This window comes from Phaethon lepturus, unplaced genomic scaffold, assembly GCF_000687285.1.
Source record: "Phaethon lepturus isolate BGI_N335 unplaced genomic scaffold, ASM68728v1 scaffold43662, whole genome shotgun sequence".
Taxonomy (NCBI): Eukaryota; Metazoa; Chordata; class Aves; order Phaethontiformes; family Phaethontidae; genus Phaethon; species Phaethon lepturus.
Genome location: NW_010522043.1, coordinates 11,891 through 28,528, shown reverse-complemented (window position 1 = coordinate 28,528; position 16,638 = coordinate 11,891). Strand labels below are relative to the sequence as shown.

The 16,638-nt window shown below is 50.8% G+C and overlaps 1 protein-coding gene across 1 annotated transcript in view; it reads left to right on the top strand.

Moving 5' to 3' along the window:
* Positions 1–365: 365 nt before the first annotated feature.
* Positions 366–16,638, top strand: part of TRAP1 (TNF receptor-associated protein 1) — a gene marked incomplete at its 5' end in the record, with an annotated part of 20,074 nt that continues 3,801 nt past the window's right edge. The window contains 11 exons of the mRNA XM_010281701.1: positions 366–533; positions 1,975–2,057; positions 2,460–2,600; positions 9,721–9,792; positions 10,284–10,444; positions 11,660–11,769; positions 11,963–12,036; positions 14,455–14,610; positions 14,988–15,108; positions 15,236–15,305; positions 16,475–16,622. Of these exons, the coding sequence (XP_010280003.1) occupies positions 366–533; positions 1,975–2,057; positions 2,460–2,600; positions 9,721–9,792; positions 10,284–10,444; positions 11,660–11,769; positions 11,963–12,036; positions 14,455–14,610; positions 14,988–15,108; positions 15,236–15,305; positions 16,475–16,622 (1,304 nt within the window). The remainder of the gene's footprint in view (positions 534–1,974; positions 2,058–2,459; positions 2,601–9,720; positions 9,793–10,283; positions 10,445–11,659; positions 11,770–11,962; positions 12,037–14,454; positions 14,611–14,987; positions 15,109–15,235; positions 15,306–16,474; positions 16,623–16,638) is intronic.

Here is a 16,638-nt window from a genome sequence, read left to right as displayed (position 1 = left end):
AAGTGACTTCGTTGCTGCATCTGCTGTTTACCGCAGCGCTGGCTTTGTTGGAGGATGTAATCCCTGTGCTCGGACAGTCGAGGGCCAAATATTTATTGCCATAAAGTAATCGCTCAGCTGGCTGATAGGAACCAAACAGGGCTGGCTGGAGTTGTTCTGGGGTATGGGCATGAGCAACTTGCCCTTCTTAAGCAGTGAAGGCAGTGCCGGAGGGAAATGGTGGGTGTTTGATTGCGAGGGAACTTCAGTCTTGCTCGAACAGCGTATCTCCCCACAGGATTGCTTAGGTGGGACCTTTAAAGAGTGCTCCTGTTGTTGCTGATACTTGTGACTTACACTGAAATATCTTGAATTGTGTCTTCTAGTACAAGGAGCAGCATGTCTCCAAAGACAAATACTCCATCGCTGGAGCCTCCGGTACAACGTTCATGCCACCAGCATTTCTGCTGTCCGGACATACAGCACGCAGACGGCGGAGAGCAAGGAAGAAGAGCCCCTGCACACCATCATCAGTGACACAGAGAATGTGAAAGGTGGGCGCAAACGTAGGTGCCTTGTGGGAGCGCTCTTGGGGTGCAGGGAGACCCGGGACAGTGTTGTCTGGGTGCAGCTGTGCCCTGACTATGTGGGTGAGCCTTCTCCAGTAGTGATTCTGCCTCTGGAGGAGGTGCAGGTGTTGGTCATTGCATCCTAGCTGGCAGACTGCAGTCTGAATCTGTATTGCACCATCACCTCCCCGAAGCTGGAGTGTGTAAATCAGAATGGCCTTTACTGAGAAATGAGGCCATCAAGACTGCGGGAAGAAGTTGCATCTGTGGGCTTAGCCGGGCAATTGATGGTCATGCGTATGTGTAGAGACTCTGCAGGCACTAGAATTTGCCTAAAAAGAGACTTTTTGTCCCAGAAGCAAGCTGTGCCTGCCCAGGTCTTTGCTGTGGATCACGGGGGTCTAACGAGTGGTGTCAGCCCTTTAGTGAGAATGAATTGCGTCGCACATCTCCAGGGAGAGGTGCTTTAAAGCAAAGTCAAGTGAGTTATTCAAGCACAGAAATAGCACCTTAACTCCGTGCTCCCATGGCTTTTCTGGCAGGCGCTTTTGTGACTGCCAGGCTGTGAATCCCCCGGCAGGGTTGATGCACTGCTCCTGCTGCTGTCCACGCCCCGGCTTCGCCCCTGTCGCCGGGGAATGGAGGACCTCGCCAGCAAGGCGTGGCAGAGGTGATGTGTGACCCATGGCTTCCTCCACGTTGCTTCAGGGTCTCTAGTGCCTCTGCCAGGAGAAATGCTATTTTTAAAAGGCGAAGGATGGTCTTTCAGCTGAGATGTTTTGTAGTGTTACTCTTTCTGAGGGAAATTCCCTCTCTGGGCACAGTTACCGACCCTCACAGGTGGCTGTATGTACTGTATGCCCTTGCCTGCTCCACAGAGGCATTTGAGAATCTGCCTTTTTCTGCTTAAGGCTCCGAGTATTGTTTGGGCCTGAGAAATGATACCTGGCTGTAGAAGCTTTTGGAGCAGGGCATGTGCAGATGGTTCCCATGGAAATCAAGTCAAGGAAGAGTATGGAGGGCAGGCTATAAACCATGGGGGGCACTTGAGAGAGTGGTTGCATGGAGCCACGCGTTAGGAGCAAAGGGAACCACCTTTCAGTTCTCATTTACTGATTGCTCTGCAGCCCAGACCTGGTGACCGATGTGCTGGTACTGCAGACTTTGACTGCCTGGAGGTTTGCGTGCCAGCAGTTGAGGTGCAGAGGCCAAGCGTCTGCTTGGCAAAGCGTGCTGCCTCATAGGGGTGTGTAAACACCACCTTCGTTGTCATCTTGTTGGAGGCCACTGCTACCTGTGTCCCGTCCTGCTTCAGGCTTTCACTCCCAAGAAGCCAAAGCAACGTGGCAAGACTGCGGTTTTGCCCGCCTTCCCAAGAGGACCCTGGTGAAGCGCCTTAAAGGTGTGTTTGTGATTTTTATCCTAGGTGCAGCCTCCAAACACGAGTTTCAGGCTGAAACAAAGAAACTGCTGGACATAGTTGCCCGTTCCTTGTACTCGGAGAAGGAGGTAAGGAAACCACTGCTTGCTGGCAGATTTTCTGTTGGCGAAGCCCTGTCGCTGTCAAGGGGTACATCCAAAACAGTTTCGCTGGCAGAATGCCTGCTCAGTTTCCCAGCAAGTCCCGTGCTGTTCACACGGCCTGCTTTCTTGAATGATGTTTTCTTAAGACATCTTGAAAACGTGGTTTTTAAATAATTTGGAAGTATGGCCAGGTGACTCTGTGAGCCTCAGAGCCTCTGCACTTTAACGCTGGGTTCAGACAAACTGTTCTCCTGGCAGATAATGGGGAAATACAGTTCTTTTTCTGTCGAGCTGGGAATTAGTTTGTGTGTAGGCAACGAGTTCCCAGGTCTCTGGGAGTCCCGTGCAGAGGACTGGCTGCAGTGTCAGGTTGTGTCTCGTCCCCAGGTGTTTATCCGGGAGCTGATCTCCAACGGCAGCGATGCGCTGGAGAAACTGCGTCACCGGCTGATGGCAGAGGGGAAGGCCCTGCCGGAGATGGAGATCCATCTGCAGACGGACAGTGGAAAGGGAACCATCACGATCCAGGTACCTCCCTTTGGTAACAGGAGAGCGTTATTCCCTGCTGCTCTCGTCACTAGCCTTTGTCCCGGGAAGGATCTGTGGAGGCTGAGTGGCAGCACAGTCCCGTGGATTCCCAAGCCTGCCTGCAGAAGTGTCTTGTCTTCATCTGAACTCTGGTTCATGAGGCCATAACCTTAGGATTTGATGAGAAACCACCAACTTATCTGCTCCACACTTGCCCCCATAGGAAAATTTGCTGCTCCTTCCTTTGCTATTAGGAACTACCAGTAGTTTTTCTCCCAGTACCTTGTCTGGTGCACTTCAGGCTGGGTGTGTGCGTTTCTCACTGGTGGAAAAGTTGGGAGTCTGGTTTCATCCTGACCTTTTGGAAGGAATTTTGTCACCTCCTGAAGTCAGAGGTGTTACGTGGTAGCTCGCAGACCTTCCTTCTCACCTCAGTCGCTGGGAGATGCTGGAGTGGTGAGAAGAACCTCCCGTTGCTGATTGTCTCTATCTCCTCCTGCGCCAGGACAGGCCAAGTCCAGCGGATGCTGAGGCTCTGCCCTAACGTATAGGTGGGACTGTACATTGTGGCAGTACCGTAGCACTTGTCTGTGCTCCTTTCTGCAGCCCTGGTTTTGATTGTTGGTGACTTGTAAACTGGTAACTTTCCTCGTGGACCAGTGTCCGCCGTGCAAGGGACTTGCACGTGGACTCTTCTCAGGAGAGCGGAGAATGAGGCAGACAGCAGCTCCAGGGGCGAGGTGGCACAGACAAAGCATGCGGTCTGATATTCTTCACGTGGGACAAAAGCACTTGCTGTTGGAGGCTGCTCGGTTATTTTATACTTCTGTTTCGCCGCAGAACGAGCAGCTGCGGTTGCCATGGGGAAGGTAGTGATCGTCAGTGGGCAGCACAGTCACCAACCCAAAGATTCTCAAACGGTAATGCAGAGACTTTGCTATTCCTATCACACCCGATTCTTGCATTTTTCTGACTGCTGTGCAACACGGATTCTTTAATGAGCTCTCGTTTAGCCCCGAGTAGGGTGTCATTCCTGTCGTGCTCTCGTCTTTCCCTTTTGAGATCATAGCGGACGGGTAGGCTCTGACTCCATCAAGACGTTCTTACAACTGCTGCCCTGTAACTGCAGAAGATGTCCCCTTCTTTGGCAGTTTGGTTAAGAGACCTGGCTGCCCACGTTGCAGATAGGGTGCATTCGACGTCATACCCAATTAGGCGCGTTAGGGATTTGTCGTTTTATAACCCCCTACCTGGCTGCCTGCGCATCTCTAATGCGACTAAATGAGTCTTAACTAGGAGGCTTTTAACTGCAGCAGTAATGCACTCTGAGAAGGGAGAGAGAACAGCGCTACTCCAATCTCCTTTAATAGGTTTGTCTTCTCAGTAGTGCCTAAAGCTCCTTACCTCCAGTGAAGGGTTTATTTATAACCTCTTGAAGAAACATACCGCATATAACGATTACTTTGAACAAGCCTCCTTCGGAACATTTCCCTGACCTTTCAGGAATGCAAAGGTGCAAAAAAACTTGCCAGCAAGGATTGAGGCAGATGGACCTGCCCCTTAAGTTGCTGTTTTGTTTTCTGTACTCACTAGCACCCAACAAAACAGAAGCAGCAGGTTCCTCGTGTGATCTGTAGCAATGGTCACCCCAGTTCTTCCTAGAAAGGTCCCGTTGTCTCAATGTGACCCCTAGGTCCTCGTCCTCAGATCTTCGTGCTCCTCTGGGCCCCTGGATCTGCTGCATCTCTCCCTTCCAAGCCCTGCAGCATCTCTTGGTGTCTCACCAGTTGAGAAAAGGCGGGTCTGTAATGTGTGATGGACTCCATTACAGGCATGTTCCTGGCGGGGGATTATCAAGCTCTAGTAAAGGACGACATTTGTCTCTGTTACGTGACTGCAGTTCTGCTTACTTCTCTGCCAGGACTGAACTGCAGTCGTAAGCATAGCAAGACTCAGGATTTTAATACGATGTCCTCATTCGGGGATATCCTACCTGAGCGTTGCCAAGAGTTGTATCTGCTAAGAGGGAAATGTTCCCTATCTAGTCCACCGGATTACACCACCTCAGTTCCTTCACCCAAGTCCTGATGTTTTAGCAAATTCCACAGTTTCCTCCAGCCCTTCAAAAACTGCCTCGTTCTGTTTCTAGGACAGATCCATCTGGTTGCAGCCACAGCCTGCAAGGTCAGATCTCTTAAGAAACTCCACTTGAAAATGTTAGGGGTATGAGGACAGATCTGCAGAGCTCTGCAGTTCTGTGCGCTAAGGCTTTACGGACATGGTTTATGACCCTGTGAGGTTTGGGGGTACACCCCAAAGCCCTGTGACCGCAGAGCTCTCCTTCCACGCCTGCACGAGGCTCCCCGTGGCCGGCTGGTGACCGGCTCTTGGCCGTGGCATAGTGCGTGTTACCGCTGTGTCTGGTGCTAACCCTGTGCTTGTGTGAGCTCGGGGACCGGAGCCACGCTGGGTGCTGATGCTTAATTTAGGGCTCGGAGAGTGCTAGCAGTTGAGAGGAAATTGTTTGAAATGTCGACAGAGCTAATAGCTGCTGCTGCTGCTGCGTGAGGGAGTGTGACTGCCGTCTTAACACGGGTAAGCAGCATAATTGCTGCCAGAGCTCGGGCTGCTCAGTTCTCTTTGCTCTCTTGACTAGGCTTTCTTCTCACTGTTGCAGTCATCCAAAATCAGTGTCTGTGAAGCCACAAAACAACTTTTGCTGTGTTTGGGAGGAGTTTAAATGACTGCAAACACCACTCCTCCCTGCAACAAGCTCCCTGAGCAGATCTCTCCTGGCTTACCAGTTATAAAGCGTCTGCAGCAAGGACTGGGCTGTCCTGAGGCTCTAGCGAGGAGCTGAGATGTTTGGGCTTTAGCAGTTGGATGCGGCTGCACCCACACATCCAACAAAGCTTGGTGCAGGTGGGGAGTCGGTCCCCCTCGGCGCTGGGTCGTGTCCATCTGCCGCTTGGGCTTGAGGAGCAGGGGAGCAGGAGATGGGCAACATGCAGGTAGAGATGGGGGGTAAAGCTGCTGTACTTGGACACGCCTTAGGTGGAATTAAGCTTGCAGAAATGTGCCACTGATTGCAGGGGTGGGTTGGAGCTTCCAGTTGTTGCATCATCCCTAACAAATAAGCTAGAGAACCAGAAATACAACCGCATCTCAAATAACCTGCGGCCCAGGGAAGGAAGTGCAGAATCTTTTCTTTTCTTTCTCTTTGTGCCAGAATGAGAGCGTGTCACATTTAAAAATGGGAAATGCGAACTGGGTGCAAGGAAGTACTTTTCTGAACAGCGGGTGTTTAGACCCGGGTGGGGGGCGGCTGAGCCTGTAGCGATGCTCAGCATTGTTGAAAATAATGGATTGGAAAGGAAACCTCAGGCTCTCTCTGCTTTGGACAGCTTCCATGTATTAGGCCAAGATTACCTTCTATGCATTGGTTTTATTGTGCCTTTTTCTTCAGTTCGTTGCTGCTGCAGATGCCGTATTGGTTCTAAACCAGAACGCCGCTCCGGTGCGGCTGCTCTCCCGCTCTTGTGAATTTTAAGTCTCTTGAAGCAAGGTATTTAAATAACAGGGGGGACGCTTGCTAATCAGACATTTTGGGATTTTACTACCTTATCAGTAGGTGAAAGCAGCATGTCCTTATTTTGTAACGTAGTCAGCGTTCTTCTGATGCCCCGTTGAGATTTTGCTCTGAAATAAGCGTTTCAAGTGCTCGTTCCGCAAGAAAGCGAAATGAAAGTAGCTCAGACATGTACCTCTAACTGCAAGCTTCCTTTCAGATGCAGCCGTGGCAAAAGCTGCAGTTAGTGGTTATTTAATGGATTGTTTGGTGTAACGAGGCTCTGCAATACCTTAAATTGGACTTGGGTAATGAGCAAAGATTACTTAGGGTCTTGTTTACCAGTTAAACTAAGCAATTTGTTGATTAAAACTAGGTTTGTTGCTGTAATTACATGCAGTTTGTTTCTGCTTTGCCAAAAAGTATAATAGGAATACAAGATCTGTGGACTGACTGATTTGATGAGACAGATAGTGCGGCCGAAGGTGTTCATTTACCCCTCCGTCAGGGAAGAGAGAGGTCCTCCAGGGCTGCGGAGCAAACACGGTGGATTTCACGGTGGGAACCCCGAGGTACTGCGTGCCAGGCAGTTCTCCAGCCGTCGTTACACAAAACAGCCTGTTTGCAAACGTCCAGCACCCACCCCACAAAGGTTAGAACAAAGTGCAGAGAAAGCACAAAGGTCCCGTGCAGTTCAACAGCAAGCTTTGTATCTGGGCGGTCTCCACGCGCACAGAAGGTCCCAAAATCAGCGTTCAGCTGCTGTCTCTTCGGGGGAAATGTTTCTTAATGTAGATGTGTAGTTCAACGAGCGTGGCCATAGTGCTCTTCATCATCCCTCAGAAGATGGGGTGAAGGTCCGTAGCCCGTTGTGTTGTCTTGCAGAGGGACGAGGCTGTAGAGAGGATGGTTCAGGGAGAGGCCGTTTGCTCTGCACCCTAAGAAATCCCAGAAGGGAAATTCAACCAGGCGAGTAGATTGTTGCTCTGCTGAGTAACAGAACGGCTTCTGTAATTAACCTTCAGCTAACGAAGCATCAGTGCACTGAACTCTGTTCCATGGTATGCAGTGGTTGGTTTTTCCAAGCTGCGGGGAAGCATTTGGTGCTTTGAACTCTGAACGTATCCCTCACGTCTTGCATTTGTGAAGCCCCAGGTCCAGTTTGCTTCGTGCTGCCCGTGGCTGAAGAGGGCCTGCTCTGCAGAAGCCCAGCTCCCGTCTCGCCGCCGGCGCCGCTCCATTCCCCGTTCCCGGCGCAGCACCATCTGGTGAAGGGAGCCGAGAAGCGCAGTGCGAAGGCCGGTCGCAGGAAACGCGCACGCTTGCGAGAGCGGCTTGAATCTTGATGGCGTTTCCCTCGTCATCCGCCCAGGTGTTTTCCCGCAGTAGGAAGCGGCTGCTTCGCCAGGATCCTCGGCCAGCCACCTAAAAGGACGCTTTCCGCTTTCTCCGTTAGTGGCTCGGCGCTCTTGGGGGAGCAGACGGTTCTGAGCCACGTGCTCTTTGTTCATTGCGATTCACCCTCGTCAAACTAGTCTCCAGGAATTGTCATTAAGCATTTTGCAATAAGTTTGGCAGGGAGTTTGGAATTCAATAGCCAAATAAATTCATGGGATAGGGAGATATATATTTTTTTTTTTTTTTTAACATACTGGAATTTGGGAATGACATGCTGTGCTATAAATAGGAGTGGATCAGAGGAGTTAAGAGTTCTGTTCAGGGTCTGGCATGAACAAAACCTGAACCAGATGCTGAAAACTTTTCTTTCTGGCTTTTTCTTCCCTGGGGGAAGGGACCATGTCAGATTCCTGAGATTTTGCCATACCCTGTTTGTTTTTCCTGGCTTTTCATCTCCCACTGTTGAGATCTTACCAGGCATCATCCCTCTTCTCAGCCAAGACGACTGACTGGCCTTACCATATTTAAGCAAGTGGAAGGTGTTGCTGTGGGGATGCAGAAAAACGTCTTACCCACGTGGCACCTCGCTCGATAACCTCACAAGTTGACCGCGGTTTGAGTCTTCGGTGATGTGAAACACTGGATTAAAAAAAATATGTGCTGATATTAGCTAACTTTGCTAGCAAATACACCCACTAAGTGCCCCACACGGGTGGTAGAGGCGTGCTGCGCCAGCATTCACTCTGGCATCTCCCCTCCAAGCCGTACAGCAGCAGCCAGTTCCGCTGTAGCTGCTGACTCCCGCGCGCCGAATCCCACCCCTGCATTAACAACCGTGGGAGCGCGTCAGCCCGCGCCGGGGTGTGCAGCTGCGGAGCTGCTGTGAGTGCTGTGCTCACAGGTACCGGAGTAGAGCTGAACTCCTCACGCGAACGAGAATCACCTTTCGCTTGACTCATTTTCACGCTGCTGCCTCGGAGTGGCTCAGAGAACCTGTAAGAGTGGCTTCTCGGGGTGTTTCTGTCAGGCAGAGAAGCTGCTGGGATTCGGGGCGCTTGGTTTTCAGAAGTGGTATCCTGGAGGGCGTCAGCCTGCACTTTGCTTCTGCGGAAGATGCGTGTCAGCAAGTCTGAAAATACACTGGACTACAAAATGGGAAAGATTTTTGCTGGGGTCCGGTGTGGCCTTTTCTCGCTGGGGTTTGCTGTTGCCTGTGTTGCCTTGGGGTCATGCAAATGTCTTGTGGCAACAAATGAAGTTGCAGCCTGGGGCTTGCTGCAGCCTTTTCTGGATGGTGCTGCAGGGTCTGCTGCCTGGGGGGTGTGTGCTAGCAGCAGAGAGTCGTTTATCTGCATGCAGGAGTGCAAATCTGGATTAAACTGGGAAAGACGACGAGACACGTACCTTAGAAGCCTGGACAGAGCACCGTGAGGTGTGGCTGCTGTGCCGTGCTTCCAGCTGGGGTTAGCTGGTTCCCACTGCAATGCTCAGCTCTCGGGCTGGGGGACATGAACATTGACAGCTTCATACTCAAGTCTTGTGGAGCACAATGTGAGGGGGGAGAGGAAGGAGGGAAAAGCCGCTGGTAGACAGAGATCAGCAAATGTGGGGCTCGTAGACAAGGGTCTGCGTTACCTGAGAATTCAGGGATTCACTGCTTTGCCACTGATTCCTGGTGTGAGGGCATCAGTTCCCCATCTGTAGATTGGAAATAAGCCGCTTCTCACTGCTCCTCAGCTGCCCTTTGGACCTGTTCCGGAATGGAAAGTGTCTCTGTACATGCACAGCAGCCGGCATAGTGAGGCTCTGACTGAGTTGAGGTCTCTTCCCAGCGCTGTCATCCTGTGTGTTTTTAGAGGGGTGTAGAAACCAGCCTGTCTTGGCATGGTTTTGTTTTCTCTCAACAAAAAGCTTGAGCCTCTCAACTTTCTGGTGGTTTATAGCCCCAAGGCAGCTGTGGCTGCCCCTTGGAGCTGTGTGCCTTTTGAGCCCACTGTCCTGACCATGTGCAGGTGGAGTCACATCAGGGTGTCTGCTGTTGCATTTACTGCTCAGCTGGCTGGGAGGGGTGGGAATCACAGGTCGCTTGGGTGCTGGCTGCTAAAGCAATGCTCCTCTACGGATATTTCAGCTACAATTGCTCTTTCTTTTCAGGACACAGGTATTGGGATGACCCAGGAGGAGCTGGTTTCTAACCTCGGTACCATTGCTCGATCAGGCTCAAAGGTAACTTGGCATGAGGCACCCCTTCCCCCCCCTGAGAAAAGTCTTCTCCAGTTACAGTCATTTTTGTTCTCCCAGTAATTTCTCATTCCGTTTCGTCCCTTGGCCCCCAGCCCAGCTGCGAAATTACACCCCTCTTGGAAGGTGAAGCCTACCTGTGGAGACTTCTAGCTCTTCATGGTCTCTGCTGTGTGCCTCCTGATTGAATGAGCCCTTGCTTGTTTTCCTTTCCTGCTAGTGGCAGTGAGTGTTGCCCTAAGCAATGCTCCCCTTTTCCAGAGGTGCAGTCCCTGTGGGAGAAACCCTTTTCCTTGGGCACCCTCCTGAAAGCGCTGACACGGAGGTGTAGGATGGGGGTACTGGGCTGCCAGGCCGCGGTACCTGGCATAGGGCTGTGTCAGTGCTCAGAGGAGCCCTGCTGGGGGATGGACTGCAGCCTCCCAGTAGCACCTGAACTCACTGCACACTGGTTTAGATCACCTTTGTTCCTCCAGGCTTTTCTAGATGCGCTGCAGAGCCAAGCTGAAGCCAGCAGTAAAATCATCGGCCAGTTTGGAGTAGGTTTCTACTCGGCTTTCATGGTTGCTGATAAAGTGGAGGTGTTCTCACAGTCTGCAGAGCCGGGGAGCCCAGGCTACCACTGGTCTTCAGATGGGTAAGGCTGTGGAGTGGGGTGGAAGCGGCGGGGGGGGCTGTGCCCAGACCAGGCATGGGCTGAAAGCCGTGCAAAGCAAGGCAGGGCTGGTGTGGTCTTTCATGACCAGGTTTACTGGTTTAGGTCCTGCTCAGATTATACGTGGTGACAAAATACAGCCAAATGTGCCGGGGCAAAAACCACAGGGACAAACTTGCTTTGTCAGAGCAGGTGTGTCGTGGACAAAAGAGAGTACCTGCCTCTCCTGTTCTTTCCTTGCTGGCAGGCAATCATCTTAGCCGTGCCCCAGACTGGAGAGACAAATTTAATCTCTTCGGTCTAGTCGTCCCCTCGCTTTTTGCTCGAGGGCACCCGCAGTGCAGGGCTGGAGCAGTGCTGTGGCTCTGGAGGCACGTGTCTTCTGTGGGTCAGATCTGTGTGCTTATCCTTTGCTTTTTGCTTGAAGTTGCAAACATCTGGTGGCAGAGCTGTAGACTGCTGGACCGTGTTGAAACTGGAGCTTCGGGGGGTGAAAAACTCTGCATCTCCTTAAAATCTCCTAGGAGTACAGAATTTACAGTTATTTAAATTCTTGAAAAAACATCTTGTAACTGAGACGTCAGACTGTCTCGGGCTGCAGTCACGCTGCTGTACACCGCAGTCTGTACCGCGGCGCGCTCTGAAGGCTTGCTTGGCTGTCGTCGCTGCTGCCGTCTCTCCCCTGGGTCAGCGCTCTCACCAGCGGTTGATCCCCGTATGGCATTCACTTAGCGACAGGGTGGGAATGGTCACCCGGAAAGAGCACAGCTGCTTGTCATCGTAACCGCTTACGGCGTACGCCAGCGGAGATACAAAGAAGAGCCCCCAGACAAGTCGGAGCTGTCAAGGGAGAAAGCAGGAGCCTGGGTGTTACGGTCACTGGGGGATGCGGGAGAGGAGTTGAAGGCTGGGCCCACACAACCTGAAGTTTGTTTGAAGTTTGTTTCCTTTTCTGCAGAGGCTGCCGGGGTCTTTGCAGAGCAGCGTGTCCTGGGTCTGGAGTCTCTGTAGGGAAGACAGCCACATGTTTTGGGGTGGCTTCTCAGGCACGGAGAGCATCCAGGCATTCGAGATTTTTTGCCTTTTCCTCTTGGCTCTGAAGTGTTGTGTGTGCTCTTAGTTTAATAAAACGTTTTTATATCCCATCATGGATGTATCTGAGGCAGAAGCTAACATGGGGTCTGTTTCTTATGCTAGTTCAGGAATGTTTGAGATTGCAGAAGCATCCGGTGTCAGAACTGGGACTAAGATTATTATACATCTCAAAGACGACTGCAAGGAGTTTGCAAATGAAGACCGAGTCAAGGGTGAGTAGAGGGGGGGGAAATGCTGTTACCTGCTGAGGGGCTGTGTGAAGTCTGTCGCTGTCCCTTGAGTGGGTGGTGAATTTACAGTGAATTTACAGAATTTTTTCCTCACCTTTCACCTGCTGCTGCTGAAGAAATTCGTACTGCGTTGTCTTCACGAACGTGAATCCTCTGTGTCTTCTTTCCCTTCCAGAGGTGGTGACAAAATACAGCAACTTCATCAGCTTCCCACTGTACCTCAATGGGAGAAGAATTAACACGTTACAGGTGAGCAGGAGGGCCACCGGCAGGTCAGTCATGGAGAGGAACCGCTGTAATCCTCCACTGGAGACAGGAAACAGAATAAAGCCACTGCTGTCCCTGCAAATCAGGGTAGGATTGTCCAGGATATCACAGACCCTGTAGTGATGAGTCAGTTCGAACAAAAGGAGACCATGCAGTAGAAGTCATGCGTGGAACTGCTCGTTTGCATTTATTGGAGAGAATTCTTGCAGATCAGCAAAGCAGTTTTTATTTATAGTTATCTTCTGGATCTTCCCTTAATCAGGAGGATTTCTTCAGTGCTTTATAATGCTTATTCTAACTGTTTAAGCCAGGTAACATGTTAGTGATGTAGGGATTGCTCACGCGGCTGGTGTGCTGACACCTCTTGCTGCAGTTCTCTCTCTCCTTCAGCATGGGATAGCCAGTGCCAGGGAATGGTTGGTTTTCTTAGTGGCTCAGTTCACAGCCTGATTTTCTCCACAGCTCTTAGCTGAGCACTGCTTGATGCTGGCATTATCTGACCGCTAAAAACTATATAGCAGGCAGATCCATTTTAGTCAGAAGTTCTTGGCCCAGTTGCAGGAGTCACCTAGGTGAAATTAATTACCTTCAAAACAAAAATCTATGACTCTCTTTCCTCCAGCATCTCATTTTCTGGTTGGTTAAAGCTTCCTCACCTAAGAGAGCAGGTAGAGAGCGTGTGTGTGGTTTTTTTCTTTCCTGGAGTGTGGCACTGAATGCACAGACTTTCAAGACTGTACTTAAATATTTTATCATGTTAATTTATTAGTTAATTTATATGTTAAGTTAGTTTTGTAATTGGTGTTATTAGTCACTGCTATTTATTTGGATTCCTGCATAATAGTGTTTCTGTCCAAAGGCTTTCTAGCTGTTTCCTTTAAATTACAAACCCAGAAATAGATTTAGACAGCTGTTTGCTCTTTCTACCTGACAATCAGTAGAACAGACTCCCTAGCACAGAATAGTACTAGAGCGAGGGGTGAAATGCCCTTAACAGTCATGTACTTTTATCTTCCTATCAGAAATTCAGTTTCCCCTTGGGATACAGCAACAGCTTTATTCTCATTGTGCTCCCGTTTCAGGCCTTTGCTTTATCCAGGATCTTGTTTTTGCCTTTTTCCACGCATCAACATCCGTTCACTGTAAACAGAGCCATAGTTAGGTCCCTGGTGCGGATTTCCCTAGATAAGCCCTTGACATGCTTGCCGTGTCAATGTGGACAGTGTGGAGTTAGAGGCTTTTCCACTCTTAACTGTGATAACTGTAGCTACAAGTAAGCCTCTGGGAAGGCAGCACTCCACCTAACAACAGCTGCTGTAAAGCACCTTTAGTACCCAGTCGGGTCCGTAATCCTACCTGTGATCTTGCAAACCCTGCAGGACACTTGCATGTGCTGGAGATGTTATGAAGCCACTTGTGGAACAAGGCTTGGAGGCAGAAGCAGCTTTAAGGAGTGTGGCAGGGCTGACAGAGCCCTGAATCCCTTGGACTGGTAGGCGGAGGGTGGGCTGGATGTTTTTATTGCCCCCAGTGATTGCTCCTGTCACTCATTAGGGCTCGAGTAGAACAGAGTGGCAGTGAGTGTAGTGGGCTTCCAGGTCTTTGCTAGATGCTAGTCTTTTGCTGCGGTAAGAAAAACTGAAATGTGGCGTGAGCATGGACTTGAACGCTCCAGAAAGTGTTGGGGGGTTTAGAGCAGCAGCAGGTGGAAAGCCTGGCCACGGGGAAGAAGGTCCTGGTCTGGAGCTCGTGACTTTAACTCGCGTGTTGATGTGTGAAACGGTACTGCTGAAGCACTTTCTGACCCTGCAAGCAGGGGTGGCCAAGTGGTCATGAAGCATCTTCTGAACCGTGCCAAAATAAATCAGCAGAAAACAGGCAACCCAGGAGGAGCTTCACAAGCACTCAGCTGACCTTGTGGTGGGATAGTGACCTCCATCAGGGAGGCAGGCCACTTGCAACAGACCCACTTAAAGTTTCACTCTTCTTTTGCTTGCTGGCCTTGAGGTACTGGGCTACCACGGCCAGTCAGCTGAGCTGTGGTGACTGTCCAGGATGCTCTGGGCCAGTAGCAAGCGTGAGGCAATGGGTGTCAGCTAAATCCCTTTTGTTTTGAGCTAAACAAAGCTGCCTTATGTATGTTGCAGGGCAAGAGTACCTCTGAGAGGTGACCCCAGATCAGCTGACGGGCAGTAATTTGTTAGTCTGTGATAATGTGCCTGAACCATAATACATCCCACTGCCCTCGGGCTGTGCAGAGGAGTGTGTCTGTCTGAAAGGTCGCAATTCCTTGCTCTCCAGTGCCCTGGAGGGAAGGTGTAAGTCTGAAAGAAGAGCCTGGCGCTGTGAGGCTGCAGGTATTGCGAGCTGATGGGTATTCATCTCCCTGCTCCTCCACAGGCACTCTGGATGCTGGACCCAAAGGACATTGGTGAGTGGCAGCACGAGGAGTTCTACCGCTTCATAGCGCAGGCTTACGACAAGCCCCGCTACGTCCTCCACTACAAGACTGACGCTCCCCTCAACATCCGCAGCATCTTCTACGTGCCTGAGCAAGTACGTGCCCTTCTGTCCAGGGAACAGTGGGATTTCTGCCCAGTTGCTCTGAAGAGGAGAGAATAGGAGAGGTCCTTAGGGGAAGGAGGCAGCTAAGGCTGCAGAATTGCAAGGAGGAATATCCAGTGTGGCATCTCTGCAGTGGGCTGGGTGCCACAGGGTAGCTGTGGGGGTAATGAGCCACAACAGGAGCGGGGAGATGGATCAGGTAAAGTCCCCAGGGAGGACGGCCAAGATTTCGGCTCTCGTTGGGTTCAGCACTGGTAGAGAAGACCACAGTGTGACCTGGTCAGCTGGTGCAGAGATGCTGCAGCAGAGTGTGCAGCCAGGCACCCTGAACAGTGCTGGTGTTACCCTTCTGTCTCTTGTTCCTGCAGAAACCATCCATGTTTGACATCAGCAGGGAACTGGGCTCCAGCGTTGCCCTCTACAGCCGCAAAATTCTCATCCAAACCAAAGCTGCAGACATCCTGCCTAAATGGCTGCGATTTCTTAGAGGTGTGTGCTGGGACCAGGAATAGCGGGCTATGGACCATGGCATCCACAGGGAGCGAGGCGAGAGGCTGCCTTCCTGAGCTGGGCACTCGGGTTTGCCTCACTGTTGAAGGGTTGCTCTGTGTTGCAGGTGTTGTGGACAGTGAGGATATACCCTTGAACCTCAGCAGGGAGCTGCTGCAGGAGAGCGCCCTTATCAGGTAAGCAAGAGGTAGATCCCGTGGACTGCTGAGGCTCTTCTGGCTTCTTGCTGGCTGAGGAGGGGACGTTGTGAGATGAAGGGCCTTGGAGGGACCTGGCATGCAAGCTGCAGCATTTCCATCCTTGAGAATTTCTATGGTCTATAAAGCGAGTTGTTTCTCAGCCATGCTGGTCACGTCTCGAGATGTGGGAGCAGCGTCCTGTGTCATACAATCTGCTGCCACCTGCTTGGGCCACGTGCCCCTCATGCTAGTGCCTCTTGATATCTCTATTCTACAGCAGTAACAGTGGGTTTGCTATTTAAAGTGTCTGGTCTGCACCACCAACTGGTTTGGAAAACAAAACCAGACAGTAGATCAGCTGTCAATACTAGGAAGCTGGGCGGTACTTTAGTGTCACCATTATTTCTGTGTAGATCTCCAAGCAGCACCTTGTGCGTCTTGTCTCCAGACTTCCTTCAGAGCTCTGCTGTGCTCACACACGCATTTGTCAAAAACCGAGTGCCAGCCAGCAGGGTCTTTGTTTGGTGCTGAGGCCCAGTGGCACTGACCGCTGGCAGGCCGGTCTCCTCTAAGAACCTCTTAGATCTGGCTTTGGTTTTTCCTTACCTTTTGTCCTTCCAAGTTCCCTCTCAAGCATCTGGCATTGTTGGAACCTGAAGGAAGTGTGAGAGTAGGCTCTCTCATTAGCTTGTTACGTTTGATGGCTAACTTTGTGTTCTACAGCTGGTGAAATGCCTCTACCTTCACTATAGTCACCAAATTAACCCTGTCACTTCACTGTGGATTTTCAGGCCTTCAGAAAGGGTTCCTCCAAGTGTAACCCTTTTATATCTGCTTCCTTCCCATGTTTAAGAGTAGCTTAATTACGTAGCAGTAGTTAGTGATGTACTGCAGCATCACTGAGTCATGAGTTACTGAAAATTCGAGCTTTAGCAGTACATTTGTACCACAGCTCTCGCTATTTCTCCAGCTGAAGAGCTGCTCTTGAGTGAGATACAAAGAACAGATGTAAAGCCATGATAGAAAGGAGACAGAGGACCCAGGGTTTTTTCTTTGTCCTCATGTTTGCAAATGCGTCACTAAAACACTGGGAGAGAGGGATGTTCACCTAAAATCTCTTGTCTTGGTCTAGCAGCTATCTTTAAAAAGGCTTGTTCCTGCTGCAGGAAGCTCCGAGATGTTTTGCAGAAGAGGTTGATCAAGTTCTTCATTGACCAGAGCAAGAAGGACCCTGAGAAATATGCCAAATTCTTTGAGGACTACGGGGTATTCATGAGAGAGGGGATTGTCACGTTAGCAGAGCAGGATGTCAAGGTACCAGGAGTCCTGA